The sequence below is a fragment of the Aquarana catesbeiana genome, linkage group LG07 (genome assembly GCF_042186555.1).
Source record: "Aquarana catesbeiana isolate 2022-GZ linkage group LG07, ASM4218655v1, whole genome shotgun sequence".
NCBI classification, from domain to species: domain Eukaryota; kingdom Metazoa; phylum Chordata; class Amphibia; order Anura; family Ranidae; genus Aquarana; species Aquarana catesbeiana.
The window spans coordinates 161,109,443-161,134,017 of record NC_133330.1 but is presented as its reverse complement, the minus strand read 5'-3'; the positions used below and the strand labels follow the sequence as shown (position 1 = coordinate 161,134,017).

The 24,575-nt window shown below is 43.2% G+C and overlaps 1 protein-coding gene across 1 annotated transcript in view; it reads left to right on the top strand.

The window, feature by feature from the left end:
• MYH9 (myosin heavy chain 9) overlaps window positions 1-24,575 on the top strand; it is a 163,461-nt gene that overhangs the window by 20,609 nt on the left and 118,277 nt on the right. Inside the window, 1 exon segment of the mRNA XM_073592809.1 lies at window positions 20,769-21,121. Within this exon segment, the coding sequence (XP_073448910.1) occupies window positions 20,789-21,121 (333 nt within the window). The 5' untranslated portion in view covers window positions 20,769-20,788.

Below are 24,575 nucleotides of genomic sequence, written 5' to 3'. Positions count from 1 at the left end.
CAAATTTTTTCTGGTGGGCTTTCGGGGTACAAAAGGGCGGAGATTACTTGTTCCTGGTAGTGCAGATAGGATACGGGGGGTGTCAGATTTTTCGTAAATAACATGTGTTATACATGGCCAAACTGAAAAAATGGACACCTTCTTCTTCTTTTTTTTTTTTTTTTTTTTTTTTTTATACCAATGACGAGATTTTCTTGTGGGAAGGTAGGTTTCAATCATCTGATCATTGAAGTCCACTCCCCCATAAACAAATTATAATCATAGATACAAGCTGGTTTTTGGACTGGGCCGTTTCTTCTGGACACTTCCACGTAGGTGTCATTATGAATTGTCGTCAGCATGTGGACGTTTCGTCTGCCCCTCCGCTTGACAGCCAATAGCTCCTGGTTCCGCAAAGACGCCGTCTCCCCTCGTCGTTGACCAGTTTTTGCGGGAAAACCTTTCTATTGGTTCTTACGGTACCACATGCTGGGATGGCCCTCCGGTGAAGACTGCGGAAGAGGGGCAAACTTGTATAAAAATTATTCCAAGGAGTGGATAAACAAGCTCCCAGACAACTTTGCCGCTGGCTCCAATATATTCTGGACATTCAGGGGGATGCAGTTGGGTGTCCTTCCCTTCGTACACCTGGAAGGCGTAAATGTACCCCGTGGCTCGGTCGCAAAGTTTGTACATTTTTACCTCATATCGGGACCTTTTGCTGGGGATAAATTGCTTGATGCCCAGCCTGCCGGAGAATTTTACAAGGGACTCATCCACGGAAATATTTTGTTCGGGGGTATATAACTTGGGAAGTTTTTCAGAGAAATAATTTAGGAGTGGCTGAATTTTGAATAATTTGTCAAATGCTGGGTCGTTTCTGGGAGGGCACTGGGTGTTGTCATTGTAGTGGAGGAAGCGCAAAATCATAAGGTATCTTGATCTTGGCATAATCAATGAGAAGAGTGGCATGTGGTGGATGGGGTTAGTTGACCAATATGAGTACATTTCGCTTTTATGTGAGTCCCATTGTAAAAGTTAGGCCTAAGAAAATTTTGAATTCCTCTATGGCAAGCTCTCTCCACTCAAAGGGACGGGCATAACTAGAGGTAGGGTTGCGTAATATGTACTGCTGTGCATAGAGGTTGCACTGGGCCACAATGGACGATAGGAAGTCTTCGGTGAAAATTAAAATTTAAAAAAAAAAAAAAAAAAAAAAAAAAATCAAGCATGACAATAATCGGTGTTCACCTGGACACCTGGCTAGGGGGGATATTTGCTGCTCCGTAATAAGGGGGAAGCCACAGGGGGTTTTGAAGGGCATAGGGAAGGCTGGCATGGCCTCTATCCTTTTTGGGGCTGAGATGACACCCTACTGGTACCTGACCTTTGTTGCAGTGGCACTGCGCTTGAGGTGGTAGTAGGCTGCTGCTCCACGCCAGAACCCCTTCTTTTCACAGGCACACGTTTCTCTTCCGATTCTGTATCAGACACGCTGCTTGTCACGGGTTCATAGGCTGAATCTGACAGACTCGGAGAGCTCCCCGCTGCTCTCATCGGTCATGCTGAGACGCTGGTAGGCCTCCTCGGCCGTAAATTTTTTTGCCATACTGGTGGCTGGTGAGGTTGATGTGGCGCAGATGAGCTCTGGTGTGTACCTGGTTGCACACAGGCGGCACTGATGTGGCCCGGTCGGGCACAAGTAGCTCTGGGGTGGCTCTGGTTGCACAGAAACAGCACTGGTGGGGCTCAGGCGGCACAGAGGGGGCACTGATATAAGCTGAAAAACTCAGATTGGCATTGTAAAGCTCTCCTCACGCTACATCGGTGTGAGGAGAGCGGTGAACTCCTGATGACCCTGCTTTCCCTGCTTTCCCTGCTTTGTTGACATTTGTGATCGCTCCGTCATTGAACAGAGCGATCACGTGGTAAAGGGCCGCTGTCATTGGCCCTTTACCGCGATCTGTGTTGCGCCGGGTCCCGTGAACCCAGACGTTCCCGTGTGCGTGCCCCGGGGGGTGCGCGGGAGCGGGTTTTCCGGGATCACGTCATAGTACGTCCTCCCAGAGTTATCCAACCGCCCTGCTGCCGTCATTTGGCTATGGGCCGGTTGGTAACTGGTTAATAGCTTCTTGTCTCAAAGCTCAGCTGTACTAAAGATCTACTTCCTCCTCCATTGAGAAGTCAGGGAGAGTCTGATCAGTCACATAATCGCCCCCCAATTCACAGATTTTTACAGGCAGTGTAATCACTGAAAAATTTTCTGAATGGAGCCTGTATATCTGACCCCCCCCCCCCCCCCCCCACAGCACTGGCACCCATGGCTTAAAATGCAGCCAGTTCAGCATGAGTTGGCTAGATTCAAGACCTGTATAACAGCCCTGTCCTTGTTGAGGAGCTTCTCCCAAGTGGCAATAATGCAGATCTCACCGTTTTTAGGTCATCACAAACACAAAAGTGAAAAATTAAAGTAGAAAAATTTCCACTCTCTTACTTTTCTGGGGACAACCCAAAATTTGGGGTTTTTTTTACTTTCATTTTCAATAATGTAAACAAGACATATCGAGAGTGAATCTTAACGGGGGCACAGACGGCAATAAAAACGGTCCACTCCATCCAAAACATAAACATTTTTTTGCCTTAACCTATACTTTAAATTTTGACTGCAAACATGAAACTTCGGGTAAAAAATATTGTCTTTTCTCTTTTTAGATGTCTCAAGAGAAGGCAGCATTACTGACTGCAAGAATTTCTCAAAGTTCACACTGATAAGTCCCAATAGAAAGGCAGGAGACTGTCTGTCTGAATACAGTTCTCCATATATAATAGAGCAGCCCACCTTCTAAATGTTTAACCCTTTGTTGGAACAGTTAAGATCTAATGTACAACTGATACACCAGCACAATGCAGAGAGGGTTAATTATGGCAAACACTGCTTCCCAGCCCACCCGGAGGAGCTACTAGAGTTTTTCAGTGCGTGTTTGCAGAGTATCTAAAAAGTAAGCTGCAGTTTTGCTTTAAAAAAAAAAAAATTTAGTTTCACATTCTGTGGTGAATTGAGGGTTGTGTCCCCAATGGGGAATTTCTCTCCCTCTTTTGTTATCCAGCACAAGTAATTGGGGATACAGGTATCACATGGAGAGAATTAACAACCTAAGGTTTTAAGCGCTTATTTTACCAAAAGTTTTGTTGCTTTGTTCCCCAGTCCCACGTACCCCCAGAGCGTATGTCCCTTTTCAGTGCAGTTGGCTTCACACTCTAAATTTACACATTGCTCCATATACTTGTTACTGTGGGCTGGCTCACTTTTTACCCCCATATTGCATTGTTTGGCACCTAAGGACACAGGAGGAGGGGTGCTAAGCTGTCAACTTTGATCGGATCAGTGGTGGGAGCAAGTGGACAGTCTTCCAATTCAGTAAAGGACAGCATTACTGTATAGCAAAGGATAGGCTTGTTGTAAAGGATGCAAGTACTGAAGGCATTTTGACTGATCCAATAAATGAGTGGTGCATGTTTTAGTTTTTAAAGTAGATTTTTACTTTGTGAATGAGGTGAAGCTCTATTCCCTGTGACTACCCAATCATGTGCAAGGAAAGAATGCTTGCACAGCTTCAATTCGCTTACTAATGCCTTGTACACCCTACGCCCTTTTGACAGTGCGCACGGGCTGAATGTCACCCGACATGTGGCCTGTGTGTACTAGGCTTAAGCCTCCTAAATTAAACCCAGTATGTAGGCTGTCTTAGCTGACCTGTACTCTTGAAAATGGTTATAGTGTACAATTTTATACCGCGTGCTACAAATACAAAACTAACTTTAAATACTTAATTCCTGTAGTGGGTCACTTTTATAGTGACCATAAATATGTAGCACTCAAATACTGTACAATAGAAAAATAAATGCAAACATTTTTGAAGTGCAGTCTCAAACAATAAGTACGTGTCCAATTCAAACCATATATAAAGTGCCTTGTGCTTCACACCTTTTAGTGTTTAGTGTTCATTTTTGCACTCCACAAAATGTCATAGAAATTGTTCCACATCTTACTCAGATCCTCTTCGTGATATTCGATGACCACTTTTTGAATCCCCTTCCACCCTCACAAAATAATCACCAGATATAACGGCCCTATACTATCTTTATTTACAATCAGGGCAGTCTTTAATATTGATTGGACCTTGGCAAACTTTTTTTGCCCAACCCATTTTCAATGAGCAACCTGTTTCTGGGGAGTTCAGTACCCTGCTCCACACCTACCACTGTCAGAGGATTTTGGGGGGGGGGGGGGGGGGTGTTTATGCAGAGCCTGCTCCTGGTTAATCTCAATGCTGCTGACAGGAGGAGGCGGGGGCAAGCGGGGAGTTGCACGGACAACCTGCAGCTCACTTCTTCCCTGTCAAAGCACAGCTGACTGTGTGTGCACAGTAAAATGGGGGGGGGGGGGGGAAATCTGCTGCCGGGCTACATTGGGAAAATGACTTGCAGGCTAAGGGGCTGCTGCTTTGGGTCCAACAACGGCTGAGCCTCGGGCAGCTGCCCCTTTTGCCCTGCGTTTAAAGATGGCCCTGTTTAAAAAAAAAAAAAAAATGTAAAACAATGAAACTTACATTGAGTGTTCTGTCCCCAACACCCAGGTTTTGCTCCTCCCATCCTATGCAGTTACCAGCTCCACAATCTCTAGTCCAGGGCAAGCACCGTCTGTGGGCGGGATGACGTCACTGGCCATAGCTCTGCCCTGCTTCAACCTCTTTCTGGAGCTGAGAAGAGAGATGCATAAAGTGGTGGCAACGTGATCCCCTTTGTGTGAATAAAGGTACGATCTGGATAATGGAATATAAGAGCTGATACATCTGAATAGCGAAGGAGTTGTGGAAATTGCAGTTTGAGCCAGGGCATCAAAGGCATTTTCATCTGAGTGTTGAGGGTGGAGGTGGATTCACAAAGTGGTGATTGCATCTTGAATTAAGAGGATTTAAGAAGGTCGTGGAGCACAATTTTTATATTGCGCTTTGTGGAGTCCAACACCCAACTTTGACGCTTTTGTTGTGCAGCACAGGGCACTTTGTTTATATGTTTGAATTTGACACCCTGCACTTTATAAATATATATTGCATGTATTTTTCTGTTGTATTTTTGAGTGTTGTATATTCATGAATTTATTGAAAATGCTAGTTGGCTGATACTAATTGTTATGCAGAATGACCAACTTGTTTAACTAGGTCAGCCGTCATTTAATGGTGGCCTGTGGTCCAAGTACGGACTGAGCAACACTTCTGCCAGTGTAGTGCCAAGTGTCAACAGTCACTGGTTTGCTAGTACCGTGGGTTTCCCCAGCAATATTGCGTGTGTGCCACGGCTCTGTGTGACCCTTATTTAATGTTCAGGGGCACACTGATGGGCACCTTTTTTGTTGTGGCCATCCGCGTGCCCCTTAACATAAAATTTTCTCATCGCCATGCCCCTTATTTTATGTTGAGGTGCACTCTGGGTATATATAATGTTGATGGGCACATTTTATGTTAAGGGACTCTGATGGGCACATGTTAAGGGGGCACTGATGGGGATGCCTGATGTAAGGTGGGCACTGCGACATTTACATTGTATTACCAGAGTGGAGGATACAGTAAGAAAAGCGCCAGAGTGCGGCTTGCACCAAAAAGACACAACCAATCTTTCATGGCACAAACTTGTGATTCGGACATCGGCCGGAAAAAAATGTGTTACCGGACCTCCTTTGAATTTTTATTTGCTATCCCTGTTCTAGGTGATGAGTTCAGACACCTCTGACTCTGAGAATTTATGAAGTGACAGCTTGCATATTTTTCTCAGTATGGGTTTTCTTTAATTCTTTCATGCTCAGTTAACTGATGAATGGATGCCTAGGCTAAATTTAGCAGCATCAACATGTCGGTTAACTTAACAAAAACGAATACACAGGTACTTTTTATTTTAATGGTTGAAAACCTCACCTATACCCAGTGAAGTGACTAGCATTAGGTGATACAGAGATGAAACAAATCCTATGTACGGGGTAAATGTTTATCTGCAACCATCTCATCTGTCTGTCATGTACACGTGTACAGCCTTTTACAACACACAGAATCTGTCAATCTCTCAGCAGCAGAGAGGACATCCGAATTCACAAACTGCACAGCTAAAGAAGAAGTCTGAACCCAAACTGGATATTGATCCAGTAGCTTTTCTTTCACCATCTTGGTATGGACAGCATGATGTTTGTAGTGGGATTTTCAGATCTAAATAAGGGTAATCTTAATTTCCAGTTTTACCCACCAATGTAGTGCATATATGCTTCCTCTCAATGGTGGGTTTTAACGCACTACTTCTTCTTTTTTTTTTTTTTTTTTTTTTTGTGCTGAGAGCGCATGCGCACCCTTTCTTTAACCAGCCGAAAGACTACAGTGTGGTTCTCTCGTTTTGGGAGGGCGTCCATGGATGCCCTCCCAGAACCCTGCTCCGTTTCCTGTGACTGATGTGTCCTTCGGACACAATTGATCACAGATTGTGGTAAATGGCCAATCACAGCGGCCCTTTACCATGTCATTAGCTGTCCAATCACAGCTGATCACATGTAAACAGACTTGCCGGTTATTGGGAGTCTTTTCTTCACATGCTGTGTCTGTGTGAGGCAAGGCTGTCAGTACTTTGTTTACACTAATCACTGCCACCTTGTCGGTACAGCCAAATTTATGTTTCACAAAATTTCATAACAGACAAACACGGTTTTTGTTTTTTCAAAATATTTGGTCTTTTTCGTTTAGCAAAAAAAAAAAAAAAAAAAACCCCAGTGATTATATACCACCAAAAGAAAACTGTCTAGAAAAAAAATCATAAAAATTTCACATGGGTACAGTGTGGCATGAATTTTTTTTTTTTTCTCACCTCTAAATGCCTGTTGCTAGGGGGTCCCTCGTAGTCTGCCTCCTTCGGTGCCTTCGGCGCAGAAAGGGAGATCGCCTCTTCACCCTCCCTCTTGTCAATCATCTGGGACACGTGACCGGTCCCAGATAATTGTGGGGCCAGTGACGGCTCGCGCATGCGCAGTGGACCCACAGCCTGGCGCCCTCAGTTGAAATGCCGGTGCCGCCGAGCGAAGGGGTGGGACGAGCGGGGCTTCGATCCCCCGCAATGTTGGACCCTGGGACAGGTAAGTGTCCGATTTAAGTCAGCAGCTGCAGTATTTGTAGCTGCTGACTTTTTTTTTTTTTTTTTTATATGGGAACCCTGCTTTAAGTGGTTAAAGGCTAAGTTCCTATGTGAACATGTCACACTTGTATTTAGTGTGGAACATGTTGCTAAGCTAACAAGGTTTAGATGCACTTTGAGGTGGGTTCACATTCTGTTGCAGTATTCTGCACCACATTAACACCTAGTACCTTGTGTTTCACCTTATGGCAGTCTATTTTGAATGGGCTGCAAACAGTTATTCCTGGAGAGGGTTTTTTTTTTTTTTTTTTTTTTTTTTTTTTTTGCAGATAACTCATTTACTAGGGTTTTCTAACAGGATGTAGTGTGTATTGCCCTGCCTTTTTATAGGATCAGCCTGCTCTCAGGCATGAGGGTCTTTTAAATCTCCCCTAGTACTAAGACCTTTGTTGAGGACATGCTTCCTGGTACCATTCGGGGGGGCACTTGCTCGTCCCCACCCCCTTTCCTGACCTGTGTGCTCAGATAAGGGTCTGGTATGGATTTTGGTGGTCCCCCACACCGTTTTTTTTCTTGGAGTGTTGGAGTGGGGGTTCCCCTTAAAATCCATACCAGACTGAAGGGCCTGGAATGCTCTTGGAGGGGGAACCTAAGCCATTTAAAAAAAAAAAAAAAATTGGAGTGGAGTTCCCCACAAGATTCATACCAGACAGTGCCTGGTAATGTCATGGATCAAAGTCTGATCCCTGTTCACTGAAGTGGGACTTCAAGTCGCAGGGCAAAGTCGGATCCAAAGTGGTACGACTGTCGTGTCGTACCAGTGTGAACCCGGCCTAAAGGTTACCATCCTTACCTGTGATCTGTTTGCTTGTAATTGGTGTGTGTATAAAGTCAATGAGTTTCTGGACTCCTGATAGACTCTTGCATCCTTCATCCAGTGCTGCACTGACGTTTTTGGATTCTGAGTCATGGGAAAAGCAAAAGAATTGTCAAAGGATCTGCAGGAAAAGGTAGTTGAACTGTATAAAAAGATATCCAAGGAATTGAGAATGCCAATCGGCAGTGTTCAAACTCTAATCGAAGTGGAAAATGAGGGGGTTCTGTTGAAACCACACCACGGTCAGGTAGATCAACAAAAATTTCAGCCACAACTGCCTTGAAAATTGTTTGGGATGCAAAGAAAAACCAACAAATAACTTCAGGTGAAATACAGAACTCTGAAAACATGTGGTGTGGCTGTTTCAAGAAGCACAATAAGGAGGCACTTGAAGAAAGATGGGCTGCATGGTCGAGTCGCCAGAAGAAAGCCATTACTATGCAAATGCCACAAAGTATCACACTTTACGCCAAACAGCACAGAGATGAGCCTCAAACTTTCTGGCATAGTTATTTGGAGTGATGAAACCAAAATTTTGAGCTTTTTGGCCACAACCATAAACACTACAGTTGGAGATTCAACAAGGCCTACGATGAAAGGTACGGAGGTGGATCGCTGATATTTTTGGTATTTGTGAGCTACAAAGGCACAGGAAATTTGGTCAAAGTTGTTTGGCAAGATGAATGCAGTATGTTATCAAAAAATACTGGAGGAACAGTTTCATTCCTCAGCCAGGAAGCTGCGCATGGGACCTACAGTGGGGACGAAAAGTATTCAGACCCCCTTAAATTTTTCACTCTCTGGGTGGGGTGCTGTGTGTACATTGAGGGGGAAAAAAGTGACCTTAAATGACTTTAGCAAATGGCTGCAATATAACAGTGAAAAATTAAGGGGATCTGAATACTTTCCGTCCCCACTGTATGTGGACATTCCAACATAATGATCCAAAACAAGGCCAAGTTGACCTGTCATTGGCTACATCACACTAAAGTGAAGGTCCTGGAGTGGCCATCTCAGTCTCCTGACCTCAATATCATTGAGCCTCTCTGGGGAGATCTCAAACGTGCAGTTCATGCAAGACAGCCCAAGAATTTACAGGAACTGGATGCTTTTTGCCAAGAGGAATGGGCAGCTTTACCATCTGAGAAGATAAAGAGCCTCATCCACAAATACCACAAAAGACTTCAAGCTGTCATTGATGTTAAAGGGGGCAGTATATGGTTTTAAGAACTGGGGTATGTAAACTTTTTTGGTCAGGGTCATTTGGGTAGCTTCTGTTAGGATTTAAAGCAGGGGTCTCAAACTCAAATTACCTGAGGGCCACAGGACAAGTTTTCATATCCCATGCAAACTTTCAAACTACAAATACAAAATTAAACTAGTTTATACAGTGGTAGTTACTGCTTGCTACCAGTCACTGCTTACTGCCAGATGCTTGGCAGTGTTTGCTCTGCAGAACCCACAGGTCAGCGGCCAGCTTGTGGGTCTTGCTGGGAGCTGGCTGTGGATCTGTGGGTCCTGTTGGCCACTGACCTGTGGGTCTTGCTGGCCTGTAGGCCCCACAGGTTGCTTGACGTTGTTGCCAGATGCCTGGCAGGGTTTGCTCTGCAGAAGCCAGCAGGACCCACAAGTTCGCTGCCAGCTCCTAGCAGGATCCACCTGTGGTGTCCTGCTGGGAGCTGGCATCGGACCTGTTGGTCCTGCTGGCCATGGCCTGTAGGATCCCATAGGTCCGCAGTCATCTCCCAGCAGGATCCACAGGCCATGGGCACCTGGGCAGCTCCCAGTGTTGAGGGCTATTTTGAGGTTACTGGATGGGCACTGGGGCAGGGTAAATGATGTGTATGGGGGGGGGGAGGTAGATGGGATGATCATATGGGGGTCATCTGGGGGTCTCAGGGTCTCTCACCGATGGGCTGATGGCAGCTGCCAGCTCAGGCTCAGCAGGACATGTCCTCCTCCTTGCACACCGAGCCAGTGACTTAGACTCCGCCACGACGGTGTCCAAGAAGATCCAACTGGGAGTTGTTTCCTTTCACCAGGCTGGCTGCGCTCACTGCTCTCCAGACTCCACCCACCGGGTGCAGGGAGCTTGAGTGCACTGCCATGGACTACAACTCCCAGAAGCAACAGCGGCAGACGTCACCTGACTGATGTCAGCTAGCCCCGACTTTCTCCAGTCCACCAGGAAGAAGAGAAAAAAAAATCGTAAGCAGGCGGCCATTATATAAGTATCAGTATCCTGGTGGACCCATCCTGGGGGCCAATTGTAACCGCTCCGCGGTCTGTAAATGGCCCACGGGCCAGTACTTTGAGACCCCTGATTTAAAGAGTAAACACAGTTGATAAATGGCTTCAGCCAAACTCTAACCATGAGTGAAAAAAGTTTTTATCATTCATAATCTCTGAAAAATGGCAAAGAAATCATAAATTCTGCCAGGGTATGTAAACTTATGAGCACAACTGTAACTCAAAACTTTTTTTTTTTTTTTTTTTGTTTTTTTTTTTTGTGTGTTTTTTGCAGAATGGCCAGGGGTGGAGCTGCCTGAACTTAGAAGAGGCAGGTGGCTTAAAGTGGATGTAAACCCAATGTCATCCTTTCTAAACTACTGCCATAGGGGTTATCTATAAGGATATACATGCCTCCTGCATGTATCCTTGCCTGTCAAATGTCTCCCCTCTCTCTGTTATTAGACCCGAAAAACTGCATATTCTGTGGGTGGGTCTGTTGTCTGGAGCTCGGTGGGTGGAGTCGTGATGTCAGTAGACTCCCCGCCCACCTCTACACTCCCCTTGTCAATATGCATTTCTCCTGTGTATTTCTAACACTGAACTTCTGCTGAACTTCTGCTATGATCTCTAACATCCAGTGAAGACAGGAAAGTAACCACATGACTTCAGGATGCCAAATTATGGTGAGGTGTGGAACAGCCAATCCTTGCAGAGCTGCTGAAGAAAGGAGTGGGGGAGGGAATTTAAAAATACTGCATGTCTCTTAGGCTAATGCACGAGATGTAAATCACCTGTCACTCACAGCAAGGGGGGGGGGGGGGTATTTGACAGTTTTTCTCAGTTTGTCAAGAATTGTCTCACTGAACAATAAGAGGATTGCTCAGAGATGGATTAACTGTGTGGCAAGATTGGGCTCAAATGATAGCAAATCTTATACTCTACAGTAATGATATATATAAAAAAAAATAATAATTTCCGGGTTTACATCCACTTTAAAGGAGTTGTAAAGACAGAAGGTTTTTTTATCTTAATGCATGAAGATAAACCTTTTGTGTGTAGCAGCCACTCCAGCACCTCCTAATTTACTTACCTGAGCCCCATCTCTCCAGCAATGTCCATGAACGTCTAAGCCATCTGGTACACTCCTCCTCCTGATTGGCTGAAACACAGCAGCAGTGCCACTGGCTCCCGCGGCTGTCAGTCGGGTGAGAGGTTGCTGGGTCAGGGCTCTGTGTCTGAATGGACACACGGAGCTGTGACTCTGCTCCAGTGCTGCTGTAAAGTGTTGGCGTCAATGTTCTGCTCTAAAGTGTACGAAACCCAGATCTAAGATTGGAAGCAATTGGGTGACAGTGCAGCTGCCAGAATGCTTTCATCTGGTAGGCAGTAGTATGCTTGTCACATATACACACACTCCCGGTGGCTGCAGCCACTGGGAATGTCTACTCGCGCCCCCCCCCCCCCATATATGTCAGGTCCTTAAGTCGTACGGACCTGGCAGTGAAAGTTAATTTGCAGGAATTACCTGTTTGGCTATGGGAAGTGAAAAGAAATCTCCACAATGGGGCTGAAAAAATGGCTGGTTATCCCTTACTCTATCCAAAATGAAAAGTTTTGCCTATGGTTCTACCTTTTTTTTTTTTTTTTTTTTTTTTTTAACTTTATAGAAAAGATTTTTCTAATTTTTACATAGTGTCAAGTAATAGAAGAAAAAACATTCCCTCCCAAGGCCCGCCCCTTCCCACCTCTACTTATCTCCTCTTAGGGAGAAGCATTGTGCGATATACAAAATAGAAGTACTACATAGGTGGGGATTGGCTGCTCAGAGGGCCTATCCATAGTTCCATTTGGGACTAGTTACTCACCCATCCAGCTCAACCAACCATACATACCCCTCAAACTCTCATCAGTTTTCTTTTGGGTCACTATCGAACCTATTAGTGTTTTTCTGCACCAGTTAGGATTTCATAACCAACCCTCTTGCCTCCCACCAAGGTTTGCAAAGCATTTCGTATTTCCTCAATGCCCCTTGCTTTAAATATACCGCTTTTTCTTTAAGGATTACCACGCTCATACTGTTCAGTCATTCTTTGCTGGTCGGAGGTAATGCCGACTGCCATCTCCGGGCGATTAAATTCCTTGCCTGAAATAGACCTCTCATAGTTGCTACCTGCCGGCTTCCTGGAGTTCCCATTCCCTTCACTAGCCCCAGCAGGCAGCATTTTGCTTCTAACGCAATGGAGGTATCAAACGTTTGGTCAATAATTACCATCACCCCTGTCCAGTAACGAAACCGCTTTGGGCATCTTCAAAACATGTGGAGTATATCCTCATCTAGATCCCACATCTAGGACATCTTGTGTCTGGCTGATGCCCAAACTGAAAGTCTACGAGGGGTGTAGTAAATTCTATAAAGCAAAAACAAATGTGACAGTTTCTGAGAGGGGACAACGAAACCAGTGGAGCCAGTTCCAAGATTCTGGTCCACTGCGTTTCTGAGATGTCTCCCACATCTTTTACCCATTTTCTCCTATGCTGAGGGGGTTCCATTCCCCCCCCCCCCCCCCCATTCTCCCTTTTTATTAACATGTGAGTATATTTTGGAGATTAGACCCTTTCTAGTCTCAGAGTTGATCACCTTTTTGAAGTTCAGAGATTCCACTCCATTCTAAAGTCCTTCCTCGAAACTGCTCCTTCAGAGCATGTCTAACCTGTAAATATCTAAAAAAAAAAAAAAAAAAAAAAAAAAAAAAAAATTCAGGATGGAGACTATGGGCTCTCAGATCTTGAAAGGGTTTCTGGGGTCCCTCTGCGTATAACACTGAAATGGAATTTATTCCACACCTCTTCCATTCCTGAACTACCCCGATCTTCTGTAATTCTCCCAGTTTATTGTTATCCCACAAAGGGGTATATTCTGTAAGGCCACCATAATTCAGTATTAATTTCACTGTATCCCATACTCTCATCATAAGGTTCAGAGTAGGTAGTCCTGGAGGGAAGGAGCCTACCTCCAGAGCTTCAACTATTGAATCATGTGGGGTCTTTTGTAGGAGCCTTTCTACCTGCTTCTTGACCTACTAAATTACAACCCCCAATATGCCCAATATGCTGGATTTGTGATGCCACCACCTTCCTGTTTCTGCAGCTGCAGGGTACTTAACCGAATTCTTGCAGGGCCACCTTTCCAAATCATTTCCCTTAACAGCGTATCTATCTTTAGAAACCACTTTTAAAGCAGCCATAATGGGGAGTTATGCAGTACGTAGAGGAGCTGTGGCATCCAGATCATTAAGTTACAACGACCGGCCACAGATAATGACAGGCATTTCCATACTTTTATGTTCCTAAATTTTACCAATAAAAGGGTGATGTCTGATATATAGGATTGAGGGTCCCTGGAAATGTTGATACCCAAGTATTTAAATTTGTTTACCACTGGAATCTGGGCCACCTCCTCAGGCAAAGGGTCCCTCAAGGGATCCACAGGCAGTAAACAAGATTTTACCCAATTTAACTTTAACCCAGAGATTTGACCAAAGGTATTAATAATCATAGCTTTCAGTGGGGACTCCTGTGTCTCCCAGAAACAGCAGCAGGTCGTCTGCATATAGTGCAAGTTTTTCCTCGTAATCACCTTTTCTAAAGCCCCTCACCTGTTCAGAGGCTCTGAGAGCAATAGCCAAGGGCTCAATTGCAATGGCAAAAAGGAGGGGTGACAGGGGGCAATGGTTCTACTTTAGCCCCTCTATTTACCCAAAACCTAAAGTTTTGGCATTCTATACCCTTAATGTTTTAACAATAGACACAAATTGGACTAAGTTTTTTAGATTTCACTTCCTTTCACAATCTTAACAATACTACTGTTTGTGGAAATGATTTCCGCTAAATTCCATGTCCTGGTTTAACTGGCTCGCTGCTTTTCTTGGAAGTTTGAACATTTTGAGATCAAAATTCAAGTGTATCCAGCTCTGCCCAGTGGAGTGTACATTTCAGCTTCAGCGATGGCGTATGTTTGTATATAATTGGACAAGTGTGTGGAAATTTGCAGCAAAGTCACTGGTGTAAAAAGGGGGGGGGGGAATTGTATGTAAATGAAGTTTCATCTTTGTTTCTAGTTTTAAAGGCATGGCCTGCTCTTGCTATCTCCAAAAAAGGAAATTTCAGCTATGCTTCACTTACAGGCAGATGCCGGAAATGCTGTAACAAAGTTAATATGGGACTGTCAGATTGCCAAGTGTTGAAATATTTGCCAAAGGCTGAAATGAGTGTGTGGCTTTTTTTTTTTTTTTTTTCCCCCCCCCTCTCCTGCACAAATTTGAATTTTAAACTGCATTTTTACTTTTTATGGTTGTAAAGTAGATTGGATTGTAAATTAAACATTGCACTTTGGCCTAGTTGCAGCCATCTGTTCATTCAAGATTGGCACGTGAATCGCATCCCTGGGGTTGGGAATCGGGGTTTTTCCATAGTACCATAGGAGTTATTCTAGAAGTCTGATCTTGCTGGGTGCCACATCCCATATATAGAACAGTGTACAATTTGGCTGATATTATGGACTTTTTAGGCACTTGCAGACAATGTTATAAAAGTACACATGTATTTATACAATTCCATTAAAACGTCAAATCGGCAGCTAATCAACCACAAGTTGTATATACACAGAGACCATCCTCGCATCAACAGGTGACAACCACATGTAGGTAGATGAAGCCCCCGGGTTTCATCTCCTTGCCTAGACCCCAGATCTTTCGATAAAGAGGACAGTCCTCACCCATGCTGTTCCTCTTTTGTGATGGCAAAAAACTTGGTCAAAAAAAATTAAAGACCTCCCTTTTTTTTTTTTTTTTTTTTTTTTTTTGTGGTTTGTTTTTAAAACCAAGGAAGGGGCAACTGACAGACAGGCTCAACCAGGTACTTCAGATGGAAGACGTTCATAAAATGGAGACTATAATTTATATATTGTATTTTTTGCTACTGATGTACTGATGTAATCGTGAGTGGACACTGGACAGCTTTGCTGCCATTGTGCTGGGTGTCCAGTGTGTACCTGTGCCTTTAAGCAATCTCCAGGCCCACCTGCCCCTATCTATCCATTAAGAATGCATGTGCATCCACTGTGGAGACTCATAAATTTACAGTAGTTAAAACTACAGGTTATTCAGGGTGCCGTGAAGTAGCCTTGCAGCTTGCGCATGTGTTTGCAAATGTGTGCTAACTAAACCCCTGTTTTTAATGCATACTAATGGACAGGTTAATTTGGTTGGTAAGCAGACTGATTGGTGAGTTGAGCTGGGAATTTCTTTGGTTTTGTCTTGCATGTATTGCCCTTCCATGTGCTCCATGCTGGGCTAGAGTTGTTGCTCTAACGTTTGCGGCGATACCTTACGTGTGGCTTTATTGCTGTTTACATATGTGGGCGCAATGCACGTATGTGTTCACTTCTACATGCGAGCATTGTTTTGTTTTTATTTTTACTCTTCTACACCCCCCCCCCTTTTTTTAAAAACAAAAAAAACTCACTTTTATTCCTATTACAAGGAATGTAAACATCCCTTGTAATAACAATAGGGCATGACAGGTCCTCTTTATGGAGAGATTTGGGGTCGGTGGCAGACTCCTTCTCCGGCTCGCTGATCGCATGGGCGATCCAGTAGAAGCACCGGAAAGGGGGCGGACAGGACACACATCCCCTCCTGCTGCCTGTAAAAACAATTAAGCAGCTGAATAGCCGCTATGATTGTTTTTATGGTGCAGGGAATCGCTGGCAGAAAGATATCTGAATGATGCCTGCAGCTATCTCCACTCAGTCCAGGACATCATATGACGGCCTGGGGCTGGAAGTGGTTGGAGGTCCAGGCCCTTCAGAAGAAATTAAGTTAGCAGCTACAAATACTGCAGCTGCTGACTTTTTTTAAAATGAAGGACACTTGACTGTCCAGGGCGCCCGCAATGTCCTCACCCGAAGCCGACCCGTCCCCTCAGCTCTGGGTGGAGGCGCCGGCATTGCTAGTAAGGAAATCTGGAAGTGAAGCATTGCAGCTTCATAGCCTGGTTTCCTACTGTGCATGCATGAGTCGTGCTGCGTGTTCTGAGTGGTCCCTGCTGTCTTCTGGGAACTGTGGCTCCCAGAGGACAGTGGGGAGACTGAAGAGGGGACAGACATGGCGTAGATCGCTGCGGGTACTGCGATAATCTTTTGCCGGAAGTGGGAGCAAATACCTGGATTAGACAGGTATCTGAGCCCCCCCCCCCTGAAATGTGCCACGTGAAGGGTGGATGGGGGGGGGGGGCGGCAAGAGAAATTCGGTCAGCGGGAAGTTCCATTTTTGGGTGGAACTTCTGAGACACTGCCCTGGTACAAGTATGGAGTTTTTTTTTTTTTTTTTTTTTTTTTTTTTTTTGAGGAAATTTTATTTAAGAACGTCATCATACTTAAATTTTTCAAAATTGTTACAGAAAAAGGTGGCTTACAATAGCTAACAGATTTAAAATGCTGTTCTTGTTTAATTACAGGCATAGCATGTGTTTAGGTTCAGCATAGCCATAAAGCATGGTTTACCATGCAAATGCCATCTCCTGCAGATCACTTTTTGGGAAGGGGTGGAGGGTGGTAACTGCTGCTACTAGTGTGAGAGGAGCTGAAGTACAGTGCCTTGAAAAAGTATTCGTACCTCCTTGAAATTTTACACATTTTGTCATTACAACCAAAAACGTAAATGTATTTTATGTGATGGACCAACACAAAGTGGCACATAATTGTGAAGTGGAAGGAAAATGATAAATGGTTTAAAAAAAATTTGTTAAATATGTGAAAAGTGTGGTGTGCATTTGTATTTAGACCCCCTGAGGCAATACTTTGTAAAATCACCTTTTGCTGCAATTGCAGCTGCAGGTCTTTTTGGGGATGTCTTTACCAGCTTTTCACATCTAGAGTGAAATTTTTGCCCTTTGCAAAATAGCTCAAGCACGGTCAGATTGGATGGAGAGCATCTGTGAACAGCAATTTTGTCTTGCCACAGATTCTCAGTGGGATTTAGGTCTGGATTTTGACTGGACTATTTTAATACATTAATATGCTTTGATCTAAACCATTCCATTGTAGCTTGGGCTGTATGTTTAGGGTGGTTGTCCTGCTGGAAGGTGATCCTCCGCCCCAGTCAAGTCTTTTGCAGACTCTTAACAGGTTTTCTTCTAAGATTGCCCTGTATTTGGCTCCACCCATCTTCCCATCAACTCTGACCAGCTTCCCTGTCCCTGCTGAAGAGCATCCCCACATGATGCTGCCACCAGCATGTTTCACAGTGGGGATGGTGTTCAGGGTGATGAGCTGTATTAGTTTTCTGCCACACAAAACGTTTTGCTTTTAGGCCAAAAAGTTTAAATTTTGGTCTCGTCTGACCAGAGCACCTTCTTCCACATTTTTGTCCCCCACATGGCTTCTTGCAAATTGGACTTATGGATTTGTTTCAACAATGACTTTCTTCTTGCCACTCTTCCATAAGGGCCAGATTTGTGGAGTGCATGACTAATAGTTGTCCTGTGGACAGATTCTCCCACCTGAGCTGTGGATCTCTGCAGCTCAACCAGATTTACCATGGGCCCCTTGGCTACTTCTCTGGCTGCTTTTTTTTTTCTTTCAAAGCTTGAGAAAAAAAAAAAATTATACTATATTATAGGGGTGCAACGCATCATCACCGATCCGTGATCCGAACGGGTCAACCTGTTCGGATCGGCGGAGCGCTCCACTGCCCCGGCCTTAGGAAATGCTTCGTCCTAGCTCCGGAGCGGCGGCCGTCTTGGTACACCCGGCGGCTGTTTACCACTTGATCGCTCTGTCAAATGACGGAGTGATCACTTGTAAACAAACCGGCGTCATGACGCCAGTCCCTCTTTCCCCTCTGTACTGATATGTACAGTGGAGGGGAGAGATCGGATGGCAGCAGCGCTGTGGGCTGGATCTGTAGTGCCCACAGCGCTGCTCTGTGACAATTGCAGTCACATCCATGGATCCATCCATGCTCAGCCATCCCTCCATACTCTGCCAATATTACAGTGGGGGAGATGTCCATTACAGTGGGGGAGATGACGTCGATATTACAGTGGGGATTATATGGTGGAATTTTCACAGGTTTTTGCAAATTCAATTATTTGCTAAACCGGGGAACGATCCGATCTGAGAGTTCTTTGATCCGTTGATGGTGAGATGGATATATCTATATCTCTATCTAGCTCTCAACTTCATCCCTGGCCTGTCTGTTTCTTGGCCTTTATGATTCTGTTTGTTCACTAAGGTTCTCTAACAAACCTCTGAGGGCTTCACAGATCAGATGTATTTATACTAAAATTAAATTACACACAGGTGGACTCTTTACTAATTAGGTGACTTCTGAAGGCAATTGGTTCCACTAGATTTTAGTTGGGGCTATCAGAGTAAAGGGGGCTGCATATAAATGCATTAATTTGTAAAAAAAAATAGTGTTAACCATTTTCCTTCCACTTCACAATGGGACTTTGTTGGTCTATCACATAAAATAGATTTTTTTTTTTTTGGTTGTAACATGACAATGTGGAAAATTAAGAGGGAGTGAATACTTTTTCAAGGCACTGTATCTTTAAAACTAAATTGACAATTCAAGTATATTGTCATTTTAGCACTTCATGCCAGATAATGTAAAAATGTAAGCGCTGTGTTTGGATATAGGTTCAGCTTTCAAAGTATAGAGTGGAGTTCCTTTTCTATCCACTAATGGGGTGGATAGTATTCAGACCCCCTTAAATTTTTCACTGTTATATTGCAGCCATTTGCTAAAATCATTTAAGTTCATTTTTTTTTCTCAATGTACACACAACACCCCATATTGACAGAAAAACACAGAATTGTTGACATTTTTGCAGATTTATTAAAAAAGAAAAACTGAAATATCACATGGTCCTAAGTATTTAGAACTTTGCTCGGTATTTTAGTAGAAGCACACTTTTGACCTAATACAGCCATGAGTCTTTGGGAAAGATGCAACAAGTTTTTCACACCTGGATTTGGGGATCCTCTGCCATTCCTCCTTGCAGATCCTCTCCCAGTTCTGTCAGGTTGGATGGTAAACGTTGGTGAACAGCCATTTTTAGGTCTCCAGAGATGCTCAATTGGGTTTGAGTCAGGGCTCTGGCTGGGCCATTCAAGAACAGTCACTGAGTTGTGAAGCCACTCCTTCGTTATTTTAGCTGTGTGCTTAGGGTCATTGTCTTGTTGGAAGGTAAACCTTCGGCCCAGTCTGAAGTCCTGAGCACTCTGGAGAAGGTTTTCGTCCAGGATATCCCTGTAATTGGCCGCATTCATCTTTCCCTCGATTGCAACCATTCATCCTGTCACTGCAGCTGAAAAACACCCCCACTGCATGATTTTTTTTTTTTTTTAGCAAACTCCATGCGGTCTTTCATGTGTCTTGCACTGAGGAGAGGCTTCTGTCGGGCCACTCTGCAATTAAGCCCCGACTGGTGGAGGGCTGCAGTGATGGTTGACCTTCTACAACTTTCTGCCATCTCCCGACTGCATCTCTGGAGCTCAGCCACAGTGATCTTTGGGTTCTTCTTTACCTCTCACCGAGGCTCTTCTCCCCCAATAGCTCAGTTTGGCTGGACGGCCAGCTCTAGGATGGTTCTGGTCGTCCCAAACGTCTTCCATTTAAGGATTATGGAGGCCACTGTGCTCTTAGGAACCTTACGTGCAGCAGAAATTTTTTTTTTTTTGTAACCTTGGCCAGATCTGTGCCTTGCCACAATTCTGTCTCTGAGCTCTTCAGGCAGTTCCTTTTTACTTCATGATTCTCATTTGCTCTGACATGAGCTGTAAGGTCTTATATAAACAGGTGTGTGGCTTTCCTAATCAAGTCCAAACACAGCTGGACTCAAATGAAGGTGTAGAACGATCTCAAGGATGATCAGAAGAAATGGACAGCACCTAAATATGAGTGTCTTGGCAAAGGGTCTGAATACTTGGGACCATGTGATTATTTCAGTTTTTCTTTTTTAATCTGCAAAAATGTCAATTCTGTTTTTCTGTCAATATGGGGTGCTGTGTGTAGATAAATGAGGGAAAAAATGAACTTAAATTATTTTAGCAAATGGCTGCAATATAACAGTAAAAAATTTAAGAGGGTCTGAATACTTTTCGTCCCCACTGTAAAAGTACTAAAGCCAAACAAGTCTACTAGTGTTCTTGGAGAAGCTCACTCAATATTTCTCTCAGTATTGATTTCCACTAGGAATGGAGACAGTTATTGTAAATTGTTTGCTCCCTCCACTGGTAGTTCTACACATCTTTATTTCATACAGTTAGAAAAGAGTAAATAAGCATGTGAAATAATGGGTCACCTCAAACACTTTACTTTTTAAGGTATACGATATGAACTGTAATGACAATAGATTTGCATTTAAGTGTTACATGCAATAAAGGTTCTAGATTTCTTAAATTTTTTTTTTTTTTTTTTTTTTTTTTTTTTTTTTTTAAATGCAGGTCCACTGTCCTGAGAAACCATGGCGCAAAAAGATGTAGACAAGTACCTCTATGTGGATCGTAATCAAATTAACAATCCCTTGGCACAGGCAGATTGGGCAGCAAAAAAACAAGTGTGGGTGCCCTCAGAAAAGCACGGATTTGAAGCAGCCAGTGTGAAGGAGGAGGCTGGTGATGAGGTGATTGTTGAGCTAGCGGAAAATGGCAAAAAGGTAAAGGTGAATAAAGATGACGTCCAGAAGATGAACCCTCCAAAGTTCTCTAAAGTTGAAGACATGGCAGAGTTGACATGCTTAAATGAAGCATCCGTCCTGCACAATCTCAAGGAGAGATATTATTCTGGACTAATTTATGTAAGTATACATTTGCATCTGTTTATTATAAGGGCACACAGCGCCATTTTCATTTTCTAGAACTAGAAATGTAATTTGGGATTAATCAAACTTCTGGCTTTTGATACCCGGTATCTCTTGCATCATCACTAAAATATCAGTATTTAATACATGCAAGCATAAGGGGATGGGAAGGCTAAAATGTAGCAGAGCAAACAAAACTAGAAAAGCTACAATTTCTGGGGAAATTGTGTGAAGTGTTCTTGCCTCCACCAGTAGTCTACAAGCATTATCAAGCCTAGCAGATGAAGGTATGACCACGTGCATTTGGGGGGGGGGTCTCAGCATCTTGACGTAGAATGGAAGTGAAGGTGTGCTATCTGTTTGATCATCAGTGTTTACAACCACTGTTTCCTGGCAACGCTCATGCCCTGTTTATGCTTCACAACCACTGCTCAATACACAGGATCATGATAGCTGTAATAACTGTGCAGTACTTCAAACAGTAGTTTTTTTAAAAACTATAAATCCTACAGTGAAGAGTTTTATATTGTGAGAATCTCAAGACCCAGACCTAGATTTTGCTGCATAGTATGTCTCTGAAATATTAAAAATGAAGGCACAGTCGCAGTTTAGATATTGCCCTTCAAATTTGAAGGGGCTACAGTGGAGTTTCAATGAATGTCAATGGACGGCGTGAGTTGCAAACAAATGGTCATATTATGAAAACTATCAGGACTATGGCTTTGCCGTGGACATGTTTAGTGGCAGCAGGGATAGCTGAACCTTATATGATTTGTGTAGGTGGGCTTCAAAATGAGGGAGTGGTGGCAGTTTAGAAATCATGTTCTGATTTTTCAGCTTTTGTCACCTCCCACTCTAGTTTTGAACATTTCCCCATTCATTCCTATGAGACCAATTTTGCCGCAAAAATTACGATATTTCGTGAACCATTTGGCGAAACGTTCCACAAAGTAATAGCACACCAATCGGGAACAATCTGCACGTTTCGGTATATTGTCTAGTGTAAAAGCTGTGGGAGGAGTTGGGGGTAAATTTGGCTATAATAAGAATAATATATATGTGAGATAACAGTAAGTGGTCTTGCTGTGCAAGAACTCTTAATAACTAGAAAATGCATTTCCTGGGGAAAATGCATGGGAATGCTGAATTGCTAGAATTGCCCCCATCATATTGCCCCATCTCCTCTATTATAAATCATAAATGGTGTGTCTGTCCCCTCCCCCGGGCTCTGTAATCAGAGCTGAGATGCTCCAAACACCCCCCCTATATAACAGAAGCTTTGGTAACCATGGCAACAAAAGCAGCACAGTACACTCTGTTTAAGCGATAACATTTCCTGAAATGACCACTAAACGAACAGCTTTTTCACAAAAACTGTAAAAGATATAGCCAGATAGCTGAATATTTTGTGAACATTTTAAAGTTTGTTTGGTGTCTGTAGGTGAAAGTATGAAGGAGCTGTAACTTTTGGGAGCGGAAGAAGATTTTAAGGATCTGAAGCATGCTCCCATTGACTTCAATGTTAAAAAAAAAAAAAAGTGTTTAAAAAGCTTAATATTTTAAAAAGTATAAATAGTAGAAAAAAAGTTGGAAAAGTCCCATCAGATGAAAGAGCTGAACATTTTAATAGTTGAATGGTTTTAATAGCTGAAAGTATGCAGAAGTTATGCAGAACCAAAAAACGTACGGAATAAAGAATATATAAAATCGAATAACAATAGTGGGACTGCTAAAGCATTCCCACTAATATATATGTGAGATAACAGTAAGTGGTCTTGCTATGCAAGAACACTTAATAACTGAAATATCTAAAGGTCTTCTTGAAATGCCTGTATGATACTCTGAAGACCATTGCATACCAGAAGGGGGATCAAGTGTTGCTTGGTTGATAAATCCCAATTCAATGTTTATGAAAATAAAGTCCATATAATATAATGAATCCAATAGAGGGAATACACTGTTAGTGTCAACAGTCTCCCCTTCAAGCGAGTTTTGAAGTTTCCTGCCAATAGTCATGTAAAAATACAGTGGCGCTCTTAGTCATTCACAACCGAACATATTGAAATTGCAGGAAAAGAGTGATTCTGCCTGTGACGCTAGAATCCCAACAAAACTTACGACACACTTGCAGTGCCATTATTTCACGCAAAGTGATTTTGCTGTGGTTGTCGCTAACACCTGGCTTATTGCCAACATTTGGTACATAAGCTGCTTTAGTGTGTATTTAAGTCAGTGGTTCTCAACTCCAGTCCTCGGGACCCACCAACAGGCCAGATTTTAAGTATTACCTTGGGGAGTTGCAGACTAGAATACTGAATCACTGAGCAGCAAGTGATATCACCTGTGATGTATTTAAGCTATCTTGCAAACCTGGCCTGTTGGCGGGTCCTGAGGACTGGAGTTGAGAACCACTGATTTAAGTGCAGGGAGCCCATTGAAAATGATTGGTACCGCTCCAAAATCGTACCACAAAAAAAGCGATGCAGCAGCAAATGGAGCAATTAAGTCCTGGTTAAACAAAAATTGGCTATAGACAGCCGATTCCATGGTGAATTGGCAGAAATCCAAGCATTTGTGGCCCTGTAAGCACCACCCAGCTTGACCAGTTATTTGGCAAACCTTTTTGCTGCCAGGTTGTGGTTTTTATTTTAGGTCAGTTAAGTTAATTAAAACCCCGGGGAATAAAAGCAGTAGCTCCAATTTTTGTCACACACTTAGCTGAACTGTTTATTAACCACACATTTTCTGTTAAATACACAAAGGTTGAAGTGTAACTATGGGCAAAATTGTGTTTTTCATTTTGGATAGAACAAGTGAGTGTTACCCCCGTCATATATATATTTTTTTTTTTTTTTTTTTTTTCTCGCCAGCTGTGTTCCATTGGGGAGATTTTACTTCCTGTCCCATAGCCAAATGGAAGTGAGGGGAAAATCCTGCAAACCAAGTGAATTCCTTCGGGACCCCCAGGTCATCTACATTGGAAGATTTTCCCCCTATTACTTTTCTGGAAACAACTCAAATTTTGGGATTTTATTTTGCGTTCACTTTCAATGATAAACAGGACAAATGGTTAGGGTGAATTTCCTTAACCACTTAAAGACCAGCCTCGTTTTGGAATTTAGATGTTTACATTTTTTTTTTTGTTTTTTGCTAGAAAATTACTTGGAACCCCCAAACATATTTTTATTTTTTTTTTTCCTAACGCCCTAGAGAATAAAATGGCGGTCATTGCAATACTTTTTTTCACACCGAATTTGCGCAGCGGTCTTACAAGCGCACTTTTTTTGGAAAGAAAAAAAAATAAAACAGCCCAATTGTTTTTTATATTGTGAAAGATAATGTTACGCCGCGTAAATTGATACCCAACATGTCACGCTTCAAAATTTCGCCCGCTCGTGGAATGGTGTCAAACTTTTACCCTCAAATCTCCATAGGCAATGTTTAAAAAATT